Raw genomic sequence first — 19,002 nt, 5'->3', positions numbered from 1 at the left:
TCACAAAGTAATTGTTGAATTCAGTCATTTAGAAGTCTAATGGTCATTTTTGTGCCAATGCCCAAATTTTGTCAGGTAAAAGAAAGAAGCAGTAGTTTTAAGCTTACCTATGCAAGCTGCACACACCTTCCTTTGAAGAGAGGAAATTTTTCTGTCTGATGTCCTTTTTATCTCCACTGCTGCAATGAGAAGGATGATATTTGAATCTGCAAAGTACAGTTAAGAACAATATCTCTCTGACATAAGTAGGTTTTCAGAATGTACACTTTTACAGTGTCAAAGAGCGGTGAGGCATTTAGAGTTCAGACAAGATGGTGTTGTCTTTGCAAAAAAGGCTTTGAAATTAGGTCAGGATGCAGGTCCATTAGAGATATAAAAAGAACGAGAGAGTGTGGAAGAGTGATTGTAACGTTCCTTTGGTCATGTAGGTATGGCACAGAAACACCTTGGAATCCTTTATATAGTTCTTTCCTTTTGGGGGGGCTGGAGAGTTTGTTACTGTCATTTTCTTTAGGACTGCCCACTTTTCAGAGTGAGGAAAAAGAAAGTCGCTATTTTATGCATGCAAACTTGTATTTTCAATGACATTTAACTATTCTTCAGCTCCAAGAGCTCCCACAAAACTGTCTGTTCCTGAAGCTCCCATGCAATAATACTGTATCCATGTCTGTCCTCATATGAAGGACCAAATGAGCACATCTTGTATGTCTAGTCACGTGATGGGTTGTGTGGAAGCAATTTAGAGCTGATGCATTCTGGGCATCACTTGGGGAAAACTGACTCTGTGTCCAAGAAATACAGTATTTTATACAAATCATCCAAAAGTGTGCAAAGGACAATTTCTTTCTTCCCCAGGAAAGATCTGATCACAGATCATCAAACTCTGTTTAGCTTTGCAGAACTTGAGACCTTTGAATTTCCTTTTGTCTGATAGAGCTGTGGTTGTCAGATACGGCTTTTCATCAGCTATAAATAAATTGCTTTATGAGAACAGAGGTGATACCACGTAAAAACTTCTGCAATTTTGGTAAGGTTCTCGTTTTGTTAGATTTCCTTGATGTTTTAAGCATACGCTGTGAGAATCCACCTCAGTGATCATCTGTCAATTTTACTGTTCAGTCTCATTGTTAATTCTATAGTTTCTTACTAAAATGATGGGCATACATACTGGCCTATTTAGACTACGTAGCTTATCTAATTTAAGATTAAATTTATGTGAGGGAAACTGCCTGTGGAGTATTAGTAATTAGTTTGTAATGCTGTCATTAGTTTGTATGTACTTTAATTCTTGCTCCTGTTAGATTAGTTATACCTTGTTTTTATTTTTCCTACTTTTGAATGTATAGTTATATTAAAATTTGTTCTAACAGAAAGAGTCTTGTATTAATTAAAAATTTAATAGTCTCTTAAGTAGTCTTAGAAGTCCTTGTTACTATGTTATTCCATCCAGGTTTAGACACAAGAATGCATAGCCTGGAAATTTGCTAAGAGGAGACATGCCAAAAAATGGTGCGAGCAATTCCAGTTAGCAGGGGTTTTTAAAATTATTATTATTATCTGGTTGGTTATTAACTGTAGCCTGTAGTATTTATAACTGGATAACCATGATTCTTGCTGTAGGAAGAGATACTGCATTTTTTTCTGAATTATTATATGATAATAGATTATTATAGTGAATTACAGTCTATCAGACTTCATTTTGGAACTGATTAGTGAGATGAGCAACAAAGGAATGGAATATTATAAGTTAAAAATAAATAAAGTTACAGTTAGTTCTAAGCTATAGCAAGCACCTTTAGTGGACTATTTCCATCCACCTAACTTATAAATGGCATATTTTATCTAAAATATATTTGGTTATATTCAAATAGTACAAGTGCATCTTTTATGCGATTCACTCTTTAGTTCTTCATAATGACCTTCACGTGCATTCTGTGCCTCAATTGTTTGTATTTTCTGTACTCTTAAGCCATGATCACTTTAATTTATACATGTTACTAGAGTTTATGTGCCAGTAAGCAGCATAGTTGCATTTTGCCATTCTATGCAGATAACTTATTTTATGGCCCAAAGGCACAAAACCAGGGAAATTCCCAGTGGTGAAGGATCTATAGCCAGCCATTTATAAGCCATACATAGCCTGCAGTGTATCTATGACGGTGATCCACTTGCAGGCTGCCTGGCCATTTCCTCTCCACCTGCTTGAGACGATAGGAGACAGCCCAGTCAACCTCTTATCTCCTTGTGCCTGTCACAAACCAAATGGGTAACTGGGCTGTTCCTGCTGTACAACAGTATATATAATGTGTTGGCAGCAGTTGCTTCTGGTAGTATGGAAGAAGGTGGCAGCTCATTTACCACTGGCTCCTATAGCAGTCCTGGCTCTCTCCATGCTGCAGAAGGCCCGAGAGATGTGCTCAGTGTCTGCATCTCAAAGGATGGAAGGCAACTGCTGAGGATAGGGCACAGAAAAGTGTGCGACCATAGGTATGGCTACTGTGGATGCTGAGGATGAATCATACTGAATAAATATATAGCATGCATCAAACGTGCAGCAGCCTTTAACTTGAGGTTTAAATTCATGTACTTGGAATTTGGTCTGCTGTATGGCATTTAATACCAATATAAGTCTCTAAGATGCACTGGGTACTACACAAGTGCAATTCATATTTTCTTTCCAGAAAAATTGTTGACCAAGTAGCTTGCCTGGAACTTTGACTTTTGGTGCTTACTGTTGTTGGGGATTTTTTTTTTCTTAGATGTGAAAATTGGAAGTTTTTTTGGCTGCATAAATTCTTAAGATGCATGCACTACACAATAACCATTTCCAGTTGGACATTATGTCAGCAGAGTTGTTGCAGAGCACCGTGGTTCCTCTCTCCTTGCTCTTCAGCTTTCCATGCAAGGGTGACCCAGTGTGCGCACAGCTCTTCTCCTGGCTTGATGTAATGAGCATTTTAGCTATAGTCAGTATATGTTTTTAATATTTTAAGAAGTGCTCATCAAAACAAAATCATCTAAGCTCGTGTTCAAATCTCCTCTAGTTGAGTTGAGGCTATGCTGGATCTGCGAAGATCAAATATTTGACAGATTTGAGCTGGGTTTGTGTTTGTTGTTCAGGAATTATTTTTCACCAGTTTAAGAACTGCCTTTGTGGTTCAGCAAAACAGACCTAGAATGAAAGTTTTTGTGTTTTTTGATGAATTACAAGTGTACATAGTATAACTCTGTGGCATACTTAGAGATATAGAATTAGGGGTATATTGCTCCCATAGTTTCAGTTCTTTGCCTGTCATAAAATATGCAAAGTGTTTCACAGGTCCTGGATAGCTGTTTTACATAGACAAAAACCAAGCTAAACAATGTCTTTTTAAGCAGGAAAACTTAGCTCAAAGTTGACAGTACTAACAAAAATAATCTTCCAACATTTTTCTACTTCAGGTCTTTAATGCTAAATACATCGTGTTTTTTCCCAAATGGTATTTTTGTGCAGCTCCCAGAGGTACCTCTAACTGTATTTGCTTCTAAAAAAGCAGTGGCTGAGTATTTGGTATGATGATTTTTACTTTTAACTTCAGAAATCAGTCTTTAACATGAACACTGTTGATCAACATAGGCAAATAGGAGGCTTTCTGCACCGTACTATTATTTGTGGGGTTTTTTCAAGTTAAATATGTTTTTGTGTAACAGCTTTTTGGGTTTTCCAGGTTCTTCTTAAACTTTTGTGAAAACTCAAATGTAATAAAGCAAAAATAAAAACATAAAATGTGGCAGGGAAAGCAAAACATACTTAAAAGGTAGATTTTGTTGGCTTCAAGCTGGGGAGTTGTGGCTGCAAAATGAATTCCTTTATGATGAAGGAACCAGGACTTACCATTTACAAACAAAACCAAGATAACTTTTGAAGGTAGCATGTACCAGAATATATCATTGTAGTATATTTAAATAATTGATTCAGCTTGTGAAAACATAGGCTTGTATGTGAAGTCTAGCTTTTTTCTCCTCATTTTGTTTCTCACTTTGCAGTACTATGATGCACAATTAGCCACTTCTCTGCCATTTACATGTTTATTTCTACACTTCCCACTAATTCTGCAGTTTGAGTGTTGAGGCTTTTTCCAGTTTCATCCTTTCCCCCAGTTATTCCCACTCTCATGATGTCTGTGAACAACTTCTGTGCCAGGATTTTTCCTGCACATTCACTCTGCAGGCGCGGAATGGTGACAGCTTTGTAGCATCTTCTCTGTTCTCTTGGATTCCACAGAGCCCTCAGTAGTTGGGGTTTTGTGTAACAGGTGGAAAAAAGGCTGGCAGAAGGTTCCCAGTGCTACAGAGAATACATTGAAAATATATTTTTGATTGATGGAACATTATCAATGAGTTCTTTTTCTCTATATGCTTTATTTGTCCTGTGCAACACAACTCTGCTCTCCACCCTGATTCTGTATGTGCTTTCAAGAGAGAGCATTAAATCAAAGCATCCATGTGTGAATTTTCAAGTTCCAGGAATAATGTGACTCTCATTTATCTGTGATGTAAGTTGCACTCCTCTTTTACGGTTTCATTGACTGATGCTGTGAGGGAAGTTGTTCAATTAAATTTTTCCACATTGTGCTATCAAAACAATTGATACTTGTCTGCCCTCATGAAAAATAACACCTTTCAGGTTAAAACCGTAATTACAGTTAATTTCAGTGTGAAAATGAAAGTTGATGTTGTGGTTTAACCCTGGTAGGCAGGTAAGCCCTACACAGCCTCTTGCTCACTCCCCTCCAGTGGGATAGAATAGAGAATCGGAAGGGTAAAAGTGTGAAAACTTGTTTATGATTTCTGTCTCTTCCCCTTCCTGTTCTTGTGGCTGCTCTGCTGCAGAACACGCTGCCTCTTCTGCTGCTCCCTCTAACACGCTCTGGTCAAATTTGTCGTTATCTCGAAGCCTTTGAGCCCCACATTGGGTGCCAGAAAGGGTTGCTGTGGTTTTATCCCGTCAGGCAGCTTCAGCCCAAGCAGCTGCTCGCCCACTCCCCCTCCAATGGGCTGAGGGGGGAGAACTGGTAGGGTAAAAGCGAGAAAACTCATGTTTTGTGATAAAGAGTTGGCTAAGTTTAAAGGCGGGGGTGTGGGGATGACAATGACACCAAGAAAAACAAGTGATACAAAAATCTCCACTTTCTCACGCCCAGCTGACCAATGCCCAGCCAGTTCCTGAGAAATGGCAGCCCTGGCAAACACCCTCCCCAGCTTTGATTGCCAAGCACGAGGTCCTGTGGTCTCAGATATGCCTTTGGTCAGCTGGGCTCAGCTGTCCCGGCTGTGTCCTCTCCCAGCCTCTTGTGCACCCCCAGCTGGTGCGTGGTGGGGTGGGGTGAGGAGCAGAAAAGTCCTTGACCCTGTGCAAACACTGTTCAAGCACTGTTCCATAACTAAAATGTCCCTGTGTTATCAATGCTGTTTCTATCACAAACCCAAAAACATCACCGCATATAAGCCACTGTGAAGAAATTTGACTCTGGTATCCCAGACAAAACCAGTACAGTTGTTTACTCAAGCCAGGTGCACTTTGATATGTTTATGATTCAAGTTATAAACTTGTTTCAAGCAAAGGGTTTTGTTTCTTGGCTTATATTTTCCATTCATTTTAAGGAATATGTGTATGACAATGTAGCAATTAACATCAAGTTTAAAAGGTATAGAAGTGACTAGCCAGCATGGATACTTTAGATGTATTTTGTAACTAGTATTTATTCTAATGAAGAGCTTGTGATCTTTTTTACATAGTAAAAGAGAGGTGGCATTTTGGTGCACCAACTGAAGTCTGAGGATATGGTGTAGATTTCAATAGAGACAGAAAGCAAGGTCTGTGCATGTTATGTGGAGATGTGTGTTGAGTTAGCTTTTACTTACAGAAAGAAGAATAAATAGAAAGTCTTTCATGTTGGAATTCAGCTGAAGACTCAACTAGTTACTATAGCTGGCCCTGCTAGTACTCAGGAAGCACTGCTAAGACAAGAAGTAAGAGACACTATTAAAGTGACTTTATACGGTCATTTGGCATGTCACAGTGTAGCTTTAAGCAGATCTCCCTAGATGTTCCAGGACTGTTTGCTCTTCAGTGATACTGGCGTGCAGAGCCTGACATTCTACCCTCGAAGTTGGGACAATTGATTGCAGAAAAAAAAATGTTAAGATTAAATATTTTTGAAAAATAGTAAAGATACCTGGTTTTGGTTTTTTGGTCAGTAGTAATTGTTTCCTACATGACAGTGGTGTCTGGTTTCAGATCCCTTTCTGAGCCAGTAGATACATCTGGTCTTCAACATCTTGAAGCACTGGTTTACATAGTTGTGGAAATCCATAAGTATTTTAACTTGTCTGGTTGCTTTTTGGGATGTGGTTGGTTGGTTTGTTTGTTTGTTTTCTAACTGCTACTCTCTTAATGTCACAGTCTCACAAAGAGCATATAGTTATTCTGTTCCCTTCTTCCATGACATACTTGACATTATAGAACTGTTGTGCTCCCTTTCAGTTTTTAATTTCTGAGCTGAAGAATTGATTTATTTAATGTATTCTGCATAGAATCTGTATGATCTAAATTACAGAATCTGTATCATCTGAGTTATACAATAGCACAATGATGACCTAACAGTGTTTTCCTCCTAGTTTTCACAGTCTGTATGCTGTTTTATTGCTTTTGAACAACAGAGTTCTATCTTGAACTTTTTTAGGTTTGAGTATCCTGAATAATCATCTGTTTGAAAACTTTGTTGACTCCTTACTCTCACTCATTCTGGATTGGAGTGTTCAACATATTTGTAAATGTATCCTTATGCATATTCTTGAGAAATATAATAAAGAAAAAAGACTATTTTTAAGCTTTCTTTCCGATTTTTAGCCAGTTCTAAAACAAGAATTAACTTCTAACATCTTAGGGTTTCTTGGACCCTTTAGTAAGTGATCTTGCTGAAGTCCAAGTACACTATACCACTTTTAGCCCAGTGCTTCTCAGCTCTTCCTGACAGCTCCTCTGTTATTTTCTGGTACATATCTTCCTTCAAACAAATCTATTCGCTTTTCACTTGGGTACATTATACACCCAAGCTTGTCCTGTTTTGTCTTTATAGGTGCTGTGGATTTGCCCAATGCAAACATTAGACTGTAGCTCCTGAAATCTCTTTAAAAGATTTGGGTCGTATTTGCTGCTTGTGTACAGAGGCTGGTTTAAGCAATAGATAATCCTGTATTGAAATGGTTTCGAAACATTTTAATGTGCATTATAGCATGTAGCCCTGAGAAGGTGTTACTCTTTGGTATTTCTTCTGGTTTTTTTCTGAAAACTTGCCTACTGATATTGTGCATGGCTTCTTTGGTGCTTCTTCTCTACAATCTATGAAGAATGGCTGTCATGTAGAACACATCTGGTCAATGCAAATACGTATGGGCATTTAAGGCTTTCCTCTTGAAGAAAATACTGACTTAAAATTATTAAAACCAAAAAGCTCATGTAATACTATTCACGTGATAGACCAGAATCTTGAACTTGTACTGCAAGATTTTTTTCCTGTTGTCCTTTTATTTAGTTAGTTTCTTACAAAATGATATTATAGTAACCAAGTAAATGTTACGTAATTTACAAAAGCATGCCCAGAATACTAAGGTGGTCTGGTTTTTGTCCCATGGAACACATTTCTATTTGCCTTTGGCTTTAAAAGTCAACTTCATTTGTAGCGTTGAAGCCTTGTACTATTACTTGATCTTCTGAAGAGATCTGTGTCTAGTTTTGCAATTGTGCAGTGTCCATGAATTGCAATCTCCTTGTAAATGAAAATTTCGGTTTAAATGGAACACTTGCTTCCTAAGAACTTCAGAATTCAAGCCTCACCATGTTGTTTATGTTCATCCTGTCCCATGTTCCCTACCCCACCCCCACCCCGGCCTGATGATCACTGCCATCTATTGATTACACACAGTAGAAGAAATACAGCCCATGAAAGAATGATGAGATAACGTATATATCTTGTGAAATGATGGTTTATAAGCTCCAATAGATTTAGCAGAGTTGATGTAGCTATGTAGAACTACTGTATTGCATAGGGGAATTGTAGAGCACAAGGAACATGCTGTTCCTTGCACTGTACAGAGCCAAGACAGTTTTTGTTTGTCTACATATAATACGATGACAAGATGATGGATAAAGGATCGTGGAAAAATATAACACAATTATTGTGAGAATCAATCAGAAATTATTGTACAAATATCTTAATAGTATGCTTAAATGTTTAAGAAAAACTGCAGTTACCATCATACTTCTATGAAAATTACATGTTTGTAGGAATCTGTCTCTTGAAGATGAGGAAACCCCACCCTTTATGTTTGTTTTTTTTAAAAAAATACACTGGCCAGTCACTTGAATTTGTTTAATATGTTTATACCCAGTTTCACCAAAACTGAATGAAGTAAAATCACATAAAAATTAAACCAAGTTTATATCTAACAGAGCTGAAGTGTTATGTTTACTTTGTTCAATAAGAGCTTTATGAGTAGCTTCTGTAAATCCACAATATTGTACAGAATTAGTAAAAATCCACAAGTTTTGACACACTTGGCATTAAAAGTCACATGATCCATCGAAGTTACTGGTAATTGTATTACAATCAACTTCTTTATACCAGCTCACTTGGGCAGTATTGCTTCTATGCATTCAGGATAATAAATCCTTATTTTATGGAGTTTAACATCAAGTGTCTAATTCATTTGCCTTTCTGGCCTGTCATGGCAGACATTTCAGTTGTTCTGGGCATAACTGCCTCTTTACTTGTCTTTGGTCTAACAACCCCAATGTTCAGCCCCCTTTTTTTAAACAATGTTACAGTTTGACATTTTTGTTTGTGTCTAAATACATAAACCTGTTTGTTTTTAATCTGAGAATGTAGTTTTATCTATGGGACTTTGCTGCTAAGTTGCTATTTACATAGCATCAGCAATTATCAAGATTATTTTAATCATCTGAAAAGAGAAGCTCAGTACCAGGGAGGAAGCATGCAGCTGAAATATGTGTCTTTGGAAATCTGTAAGCAGAGCAGTGACTTGAGCCTGAGCAAAGATCAGAGCTGGTGCATCAGGTTGATCACAAGAGCTGATTTTCTTGTTCTGCTCTTTGTGCTCGGTTCTGCAAGTGTATTTTCCTTGTTGAGCTACTTTCTGTAGCTGCAGTCACCAAATTTGTCAGAGTTTGAAGGAAATCTTAGGTAACTGAAAATACCTGTATGTCATCTCTCCTTCACTGATTTCCAGTTTTCCGAAAACATTACTTACTTTTCCTCAAGTGTTTGACCTTGACATTCATTAAGATGTTGAAAATATAATAAGGGGCTTAGGAGGCTCGAATATTTTAATGTTGCTGTTTTAATAAAACTAAGTGTCATCTTCTGTAATTATAATTGAATTAATGGCAGTCGTATTCTTCACCTCATTTTTAAGCCACATGTTGCTAATTTCACAAATATTTCCTTGGAATGTAGTTTAAATGCTGATCTCTGAAACCTATTAAAACAGAGAATTACATAAAATCTGTAATGGTTTATATAGTTCTTTTGAATAGGACACAATTTACTTTTTGCAAAATTCATCTATTATTTACATATACAAGTTGGTAATATTAATGTCTATATGCAAGATGTCTTATACAGTTTCAAATCCCATTGTGGAAATCTCCTTTAAGAGTTAGTGTTCTAGTTTAATCCAGCAGAAGATGTCTGAGAACTTCCTATTTTGTTTTCTTGGATAAACAAGAGCAAAATACTTACGAAAAGTAACTTCTCGTTTTCACAAACAGAAGTAAGACTTCTCATTTTTTAACAGGAAGAAAGAGGCAGGATTAGTCACTGTATGGTATAGCGTTTGCTAATCTTCAATTGATGTTGTGGAGTGACACAGAAACTAGTATCCATTCATTTAAACAATCAAATCAGGGACTTCTTCTTTAAAGAACTTGAGTGTGGAGTGGTAGTAGATAATCGCTCTTGTGTGTATTGTCCAAGCTTGATTTCTGAAGTGCTTTCCAGAGCTAGGCCTGAATCTCCATGAAGTCTTCTGCAAATAAGTTGGAATACAGTCTTACGGACACTTCTGGACATTAGGAAATACATAACTGGGTCTAAGCAACTGTTGAAAGATGAAAATATGAGCATCACCTCATTGCATTTGTGAATGATTTCCTTCCAATAACAAGATGGATATTGTAACTGTGATGTAATGTAGACAAACCGGAACATGTGGTAAGGAACAAAACAGATGGTGAAAATAAGGAGGACAATGAAGGAATTCCTTGCTGTCTGGGTGTATTTTCCCGCATTCGGAAAATGTGCTCTTTTCTTTGAAATTTTCAGGAGGTTCTTGGCAATTTTAACATATGAAAGTATCAAAAGGAAGAAAACGATCCAAAAAATTATTACAATAATATAGTTTATAATGGCTTCTGTCTTTGCATTCTGTTTACTTCGGTAATGAAAGCACATGGTAGAATTGCTGTCCTCTCTCTTAAAGAAAGATGGTGCAACTACTATTATAAATCCTGTTAGTGCAAGTGCCCACACTATGCAACAAATATGTATACTTTGTGTGGTTGTTAACATCTTAGGACGCCTCACAGACTTATTTATTTTTATATAACGATCTAGACTAATTAGTCCTAACAGTACTATGCTAATATACATGTTCATGTAAAACAGAGTTCCTACAATCTTGCACAAAATCAGTCCAAACATCCACGTGTTTTTGTTAACATGATAGAGTATTCGGAAAGGAAGACAGAAGATCAGCAGAAGGTCTGCAACAGCTACATTTAGCAAGTAAACTTGGATAGAATTCCGTTTCTGATGAATGCACAGGAAAGCAAATAGGGCTATAATATTTCCAACCAATCCAACGACAAAAATAATGGAGTAAAAAATTATCAAAGTAAGTGACAGTGAGTTGTCATCTATGGGGCAACTGGCACTGTTTTGAATTTCTGAGGCGTTTATGGCTCGGTTAGTTTGGTTACTCCAGAAGACTTCCTCATGTGGAAGAATGGTCAGCAAATCAGATGAAGCTGCAGCCATCATTTGTGAGGATATTTTAACTGTTCTGTAGGGATGCAAAGAGTAATTGTAAGAATTAAATTGCCATTGATTCCTTTTGATGAGTTTACTTGCTCTATTGTGTACAGTCTTATGTAATATAAAAGACAATAACTAAAAAAAAAAAGTAAATGCACCAAATTACAACTGTAGCTGAGTAGAAGGAGGACGGTAAGCCAAATATCTTGATAAAATATGTCTAGAATAATCAATTTCCTGTTTTTCTTCATGTGAAGTTAGGCAAGAACAGATGGTACAAGTACTCAGATAACTTCTTTATTTATAAGTACAAATAATTTTTTAAAGTTCTGGTGTTAGGATTAGTCTTTCTGACATAGGAAACTTTTAAATTAAAATACAAAAATAGGTAAGTGCAGCTAAGTGAAGTACTCTCAGTGCTGATACAAAGTACATAGAAATCTATCAAAACAATTCTAAACTCATCAGTCTTCATTTTAAATAAGTACCCAGGATCTGCGGCATGCAAGTCACTCATTTGCAATTAGAAAAGCAATTGTCGATTAATATCTGACTATGTAATCTGTTATAAGTAATGCTGTGAGTCAGTACTGTTACAATAGCTTGTTTTTAATAATTTGTATCTTCATATAAATTTAAGTATTTTTCCCTTTTCTTGACTGTTCACAAATCAATATTATACAAAGAAACTAATATTAGCTGGAAATCACACTAATGCAGTAGCAGATTGTTTTCACATCTTCCTTGTTTTTATTGTTTTCCTCGTTTTGATTTCCAGGCCTGTAATTTCAGTAAGCTTATTTTTGAACAGGAAGATACAATCTGGAAGATAAAAGTCACCTTTGACCAAAGAAGGAAAACCAAAATAGCGTGTGGTTAGGAAAGCAGAATCACCATGAGCTGTTTAGAGGCGTTGTTAAGATTCACTAGTAATGATACAACCTTTGTCCTCAATTTGTATGTCATAACAATAAAATATTCCATAAATAATTTTATTTAGAATTTTTTTTAAAGGTACTTGGAACTTAGCTGTCCAACAACAGTAACAAGAAAAAAACAACAAAACGCTGCCATATATATAAAACTTTAAAATAGCTTTTTCATTTGTGTACTAGATCTTAAAAATGCAAATTTATATTTAAATGTGTGATATAGCTACAGCACTGAAAATGGCAGCACTTTAGCTAAAATTCTTAGTAAGACCTAATGTACATACGGAGTCTGAATTACTTAGAGGACAGTCTAAAATATTTTAACATCCTCTGTTGGTTGATCTTACCATTGCTTTAAATTTATACAATATGTTAGCAGTTTTAAAAATATTTGTCTTCGTATTTGCCATTTCATATTGTCAGGGAAGAAGTAGTTTTAAGTTTGATTTAAAAACATGATGCTTCCAAATGCATCTTGAAACTTACATACTACTATAATTTCTTGTTTATGTTGGTTTTTTATAAAAATGTTTGGGATCATGACTTGCATAAATAGTGACAAGTTTTAGGCCAATGAGAGAGAGAAGTCGATTATCTTGCAGATCTATTAGAAACATAACTTTTTGCTACCTTAAGTTTTGTCATCCGTAAGCAAGCAGGCATGCTTGAACATGGGTATATTTTAAGAAAGGGTTTGAAGATCAGTAGTACCTTTGCACTTAAAAGAATTTTAATAGAATTTTGTTCTATTATAGTCTAAGTATAAAAGAAGCCACTTACCATTTATGTATTAAGAACTTCTGCTGATTTTCAAAAGTGCTGGTGAAGTCAGGGAGGAGTAACATGCAAGTGCTCTTATTAGAAAGCTAGAGCACCAGCTTCTCTATGAAAGTGGTGAGAATCAGCTGACACAGTACAATTAGCAACAAGGGGAAGTTTAACTAATGTTGCAACTGTGTTTTTTTTAAAAAAGATACTTTTATCTAGCAAAACTCAGTGTGTTGGAAAGATCAAGCTGGACTTTGCTGGGAGAGCTTCTATAATAGTTTTCTCTGAGTTTCACTATGAATTGGAGTTGATGGGGTTTGGGTTTTGTTTTTTTTTTTTCAGAAACTTTGTTTCTGGTGAGCAGTGTCAGTGGCTGCCCTTCTGCATGACAATTATGTTGGTACTGCCTGTCTTCTTTTTAATACTGTCATGGGAAAAGTACCACTTTTTCAAATGTAGGGTGAAGAGAACTCAACGCCACAGTGAAATACCATGTTTTGGTTATGTTGGTATAGTTCTCCCATCTACCTTCCTTGTTGCCTGGGGTTGGAAATGTGAGATTGATCTTTTTCACACAAAATGATAGCAATGAGAGGATGTGAAAGTGCCCGAAGTATGCAGCTTAAGTGAAGCTGAAATTCAGTATTAGTATATATATAGTATATATATATTAGTATCAGTATAGAAGTGAAATTCAGTATTACAAGGTGGCATTATCTCTGAATTCTATTTTAAATAGGATGTAATGGACTGAAAATTACATTTATAAATTGCAAATTTAAAAATGGATTCTAGATGTCCTAAAATGAGGTAGCCTGTTTAATGATCATCTCAAAACATTGTTTTAACTTAGTGTTCTCCTTAGTATTTGAAATTAGAATTTCCCTGTTAACTTTTTTGACGTATTATCTGCTTAGGAATCAAGCTTTTTTGGGATTCTGCAGATTTCAGGGCTCTGAGCAACCTGATCTAGTTGAAGATGTCCCTGTTCATGGCAGGGGGGTTGGACTAGATGAGCTTTGAAGGCCCCTTCCAACCCAAACTGTTCTATGATTGTATGATTCTTACTTGAGGCTGCTTGTTCTCATGCAACTGAAACTTTGTAAAAGAAAACATGAGTGGTTACAGATGATGAATTTACAGGTAGTCAGACTGAGCTTCTTGTAGCTCCTTTGCGCTATTCGGAGTTCCTAGTTTTGTAATTTAAGCATTACTGTATTCTCAGGAAGCAGTGAACAGACTTGACATTCTTCCTTTTAAATAATTCCTTTCAAATAATATGGTTGACTGTAAAGGGAGGCTTTGAGTAAATGCAGGAAGTCATTCTATAATAAATGCAGTGGTTTCGCTATATGTATTAAATACTGATTAGATTTTTGTCTGTATGTTTCTTCCTCCTCCACCAGTCAGTATCTGTCCAAATTGTGTATTCCATTTTTATATGTTACACCTCGCTCATATTAGTGGAAAGACTGGAAAATCAAAAGTATAGACGACTGTGCCTGGAATCCAGTTTAGAAACCTAAACAATTTCCCCCCTCAGTGGAATGCTTGTTAGAAACATCACAGGGATGTTCTTTTCCTGCAGTTGGAAAGTGATCACTGAATTCTGTGATTAAGGCTCAGAATAGTGCTTTATGTTCTCTATGTGGAAGATAAGACCCAACAAGGTGTACCATAGGCAGGATGTTTCTTCTGGAGAATTGAAACAGTGTAAGGCTTTAGGGTGAAAGGTAAAAAGAAAAAGTAATACCAGGTAAGAAATTATAGGCATTAATTTTTTCTCCATTTTATTGTGACTTCACTTTGTATTCTTTTGAGTTCTGTTAAGTCCTGAAAGGATTTTGCTGTGCCTGGGACAATTGAAATGGAAACCAATGAAGAAAGAGTCCATGCCAGAAAAAAAGTACCTGAAATTAAGAAGTTCTTTAAAAAAAAAAAAAAATCTGGCTTCTGTTTGGAACTATTTTTCATAAATTTATAAAATGCAAATTGTATTTCTCAAATAATTTAATAATTTGTCTGGGTTTTTGTCTTTTCAGCCACACTGTGTACTACTTGCCTCAAAAGAGAATTCAGCCCCAGTAAAGCTTGGTGGTTTTGGGGTAGCAATTCAGTTAGGAGAGTCTGGGCTAGTTGCTGGAGGTAAGAAATTTTCCTTCCAAGTTACATAATATTATGCATGTTGTGCTGCAGAGTTCTATTCTTCCAACACAGCCTGGCCTGCAAAACAACAGCTCAAAAATAATATTTCACTAAAGACTTTGTTAACATTATAAATGCATACAGTTAAGCTAAATTTCTAGTAGAATGTAACATTGTCGTGTGTACATATGCTGAGTATTAAATACCTTTGAATGTTACTCAACAGGAGCTTACACTGCTTTGAATTTCATCTTGATCAAAAAAACCAAGGAATTTTTCATTTTTAATACAATCTTTGGCATAATTGTTCCGTGCTTGACAAAGCGAATGAAATAAAAATGCTATCAGGATTGAAATGCATGTCAAAGCAATTGAGTAAGGACTTAGTACAGCATCCTCAATGCTCCCCTATGTTTCTTAGGCAACTTCTGTCACAATGCTATGCTGTTCAATAGCAAAATCTTACTAGTTTTCACATGTGACTCTTTTCCGTGTTTTAATATTTCATTGTAATTATTGCATAAGACATCAATATCTTGATATGTATGTATATTTTTGACTGTGTTTTGTTTTCTGTGGATTTTATTTCCTCTAGCTGCCTTCCATATTGTTCCAGACAATAGGGTTATGCTTTAATCAGCCTGCACAGATGAAGACCCAATCAATTTTCTGATGCTTTCATTGGCAGAGTAGGAGACCACAACAAAACATTTTGTTAGTTTTAATTTTTTTTCTTCAAAATGAGTAACTTCCTCTCAGTACCATGCTTCTTCAAAAACTCAGGTTTTCTAATCTAATTGCTTAAAGGTTTGTTCAAATTGGCTTTCATATGCTCTTTAAAATAAAAAGCAAATCCAATTTAAGCATACCAACAGCTTCCATTTTCTTCCAGATATCGCTAATACCCTGGAAATATCCAGGTGTCTTACTACCTAGAGACCTAGATACATCTTTTCAAGTAAAATACCCATTTAGTTAAGCTACTGCTGTTTCCTTAATAAAACGGTCACTCCTTTCTTTACTTTCCCTGTGTTTCTCAAATTTTCTGTACTTCAGCCACTGCTTTTTTTAGTGATAGTTCCTACACTTTTGTTTATGATTCTCTCATACTTCTTTATATTCTCACTGAGCAATTTTATCCATTTCTTCTGTTTGAGCTACTCTTCTGGAGGTAGTCAGGTACACAGCGTACTTTCTTTCAGGCTACTAGCTGTCTCACAAGAAACCTCAAATTCAACTTGGAAAAAAAATCCTGTGTTTTTCCCAAAATCTGTCATGTCCTTCCTTTCCTGTTACCATTCATTATTCTGCGATCCCACTCGTCATTCATATGCTCAACTTCCATGCAGTTATCAATGCTGGTCTGGTCTTTCCTCTTTTATGTAAAAATGTTTTCATTCCTTTCTGGTTCTATTTGCAGTACTTCTAGAAACTTCATTCTTAAGCCTCATCAGAATACTGTTTCTCCATATCTGTATATTTTGCCTCATCCATCTCAACTTCTGCTGTATCAGTGTGCCTTCATATTTTTTTTCCCCTCTCAACTGTCTTTTCCAGTTCTAGCCTTTCATTAGCGCTTATTACTTTCAGCTTCAAATTCCTCTCATTTTCAGGAATACCCAGAGTAATTCTGCTTCACTGATATACTGTGGAAAGTGTCAGTTCTACTACTTGCTTCAAGCTTTCTCCTTAACAGACTCCTTATCTCTTTCTTTTCAGCTTCCATTCCAGTCTCTATACCACAAATTACATCTGTTACCTGGCAATTTGTTTCCCTTCCAGAATCTTACCTGAATGCTTCTTACTGGACAGTCCCCTACACAGCACTGACAGGATTTCTTCAAATTTACAGTATCACCCCATATGTGTTACATCAAATTTAACAATACTGTCTCAACTGGGCTATAAATTTCCTGTAAAAAATTGTTTATCTACATATTTGTTCAGCTAAGTTATTCATATGCCCTATGGTTAAGTTTTGTTTTATAATAATAAATTAGAGGCACTACTTACTTTTCAATTGTCTTCTAAATGAAATAGAAACTCTCATTGTAGAGGAGTTTATGAGCAGTATAATAACCAATCTTTTCACTTTCACATTATTTTTCTAATTTTTAGTGAAAAACATAGATTCAGCTTGACATAGTCAATTATTTACCTTCCAGCATGGCAATTCCTGTATTTAACAGTTAATGCATTAAAAAAATAAATTTTCTATTAAATAGAAGCTACTATGGCATTAAGGTTCTCTTACTTGACCCTAAAACTCCTTGTGCTTCTAACTCATTTCAGTGCTCAGTACACCTTAAAACTTTGCAATACTGAGAACACACGTGCCTTATGATTACAGAAAATGCAATACTTCTTAATCTTTCTGTATCTAGGTAATGCATATTTCCACGATACCATAGCAGAATATACTCAATTACTAGTGTAAATCCCTATGTAGATGACCCTGGTGTTCAGGAACAGAAATCTTTGCTGTTTCCTTTTTTTATGTTGCTTGGAATAGTTTATCCTTTGAACCAGAAAAGGACAACTTTCCTTTAGGAAAAGCATGTCAACGTTGAAAGTAATGTAACTGTAGAAAAGTTCAACTGATAGGACTCTTTCCTTAGTCTTGCATAAAAAAGCAGCCATTTTGCAAAAGCTCTTCAATATCTATGGTGGTCACTCTCTTTTGTAGTAGTCTCTTTCTCGTAAAATAGGAGTTGTTATATCTAAAACATTCAGGGGTTAACAATATTCTAAAAAAAAATTTTCTTGCTTTCATGCATTTGCATTTGTGCCATTTTACTTGGTACATTGGCCCATCTGTGCCGGACAAGCCCAGATTGTGTGTAGCCTTGGAGAACACAAATAGAAGGGAATTTTTCTCCCTGAATGTCTCTGAAGCCTGCCTTCTAGGATACAGCGTTTGCTTACTTTGAGACTACAGAATTTTTTTAACTTTTTTTTTTTTTCCAGTGTACATAAATTGTTTTGGGGAAGAAAGGGGATTTTGGTAATAAAGATAAACTAAGTCCCAGGTATTGAAAGTAAACTGGTCCCGATCTTTTGATGTAAGTCTAAAGACAGACTTATGTTGTTTACTGGGATTGTAACTACAGTGTTCTTTCAAGCAGATAGAAGGCTGTTTAACAAAAATGCAAGGGAGCTCATGATAACAAGCTATGACATCACTCTAGATGTCATTAGTGAAAATGTCTGTGGAATAGATTTTAAGCACATGGTTGTTATTTAGTGCCAAAAAAAGGACATAGCCATAACCCATTTTTCATCAGACCAGAAGGGAAAATGTAAGGAAATAACTTTTTGTTCCGCTATGTTTGCCCATAAGCTGCAATGCAATGAGTAAGAAACGTGTCATCTTCTGAGTTACAGGAAATTGTTTTCATGAGCTATCAATCTGTGAATGTCTCTTCATGCAGTTCTTATGGTCAGAAGTCGAAAATTTTGCTAAATGTATTCCTTTGAAGCATTGAAGTACGTACCTTAAGATGGAATTCTGACAGTGTGCACAGTAGTTACAGATCATCATATTTTCTAAGTGAACTCTTTTATGGAAGAAGATGTAGACAGGAAACAGTCCATGTTTGTATGGTTATGATGCAGCTGGAGTAGTGGAACCTCTATGAAGTCAGTGATTTAATAGAGCAATTTCATATTATGATCTCTGTCTTCTTCCTTGAACAATTTTTCTTTCAGAATGTAGTGTGAATTGTCACAATATTTACTTAAATAAATGTGACATCAGATATATCAGATATCTTGGATGCTAAGTCTTGGGAGTTTTAGCTAGTAGGTAGTATAAAAGTCTGAAGGAACAAAAGCCATTGAGTCCACAAGTGCTATTTCCTCCACATAATCTACTTTATTTTCTCCTGGTTTCAACTAGTGCAAAATAAGATAACTGAATAGACATAAATGGTATGAGGTTCTTCACTAACTGTCAGGTCTTATCTGTGGGTAGTTGACTGCTTTTTACTTTTTACCTTTAGCAGCAAAATGTCACAGGTACCATGATGCTAATCCAGTCCAGTATTGATTTTTGTGTATTG

The 19,002-nt window shown here is 36.0% G+C and overlaps 2 protein-coding genes across 3 annotated transcripts in view; one reads left to right on the top strand and one right to left on the bottom strand.

The window, feature by feature from the left end:
- Positions 1–19,002, top strand: part of CASK (calcium/calmodulin dependent serine protein kinase) — a 217,267-nt gene that overhangs the window by 101,226 nt on the left and 97,039 nt on the right. For both annotated transcript variants that reach the window (XM_065637084.1, XM_065637073.1), the window contains exon 6: positions 14,839–14,941. In XM_065637084.1, the coding sequence (XP_065493156.1) occupies positions 14,839–14,941 (103 nt within the window). The remainder of the gene's footprint in view (positions 1–14,838; positions 14,942–19,002) is intronic.
- On the bottom strand, positions 8,421–12,881 carry GPR34 (G protein-coupled receptor 34). The gene is made up of 2 exons (XM_065651487.1): positions 12,809–12,881; positions 8,421–11,124 (listed from the first exon to the last, which is right to left on the bottom strand). Exon 2 carries the CDS (start codon positions 11,100–11,102, stop codon positions 9,960–9,962), a length of 1,143 nt encoding a protein of 380 aa, XP_065507559.1. The 5' UTR covers positions 11,103–11,124; positions 12,809–12,881; the 3' UTR covers positions 8,421–9,959.

Source organism: Caloenas nicobarica, chromosome 1 (genome assembly GCF_036013445.1).
Source record: "Caloenas nicobarica isolate bCalNic1 chromosome 1, bCalNic1.hap1, whole genome shotgun sequence".
NCBI classification, from domain to species: Eukaryota; Metazoa; Chordata; class Aves; order Columbiformes; family Columbidae; genus Caloenas; species Caloenas nicobarica.
Note: the sequence above shows the minus strand (reverse complement) of the source record. Positions and strands in the feature narration are given on the sequence as shown.

Bases quoted from the DNA above. Each gene is read 5' to 3' on its own strand.
- GPR34 (XM_065651487.1), bottom strand. From the start codon at position 11,102: ATGATGGCTGCAGCTTCATCTGATTTGCTGACCATTCTTCCACATGAG.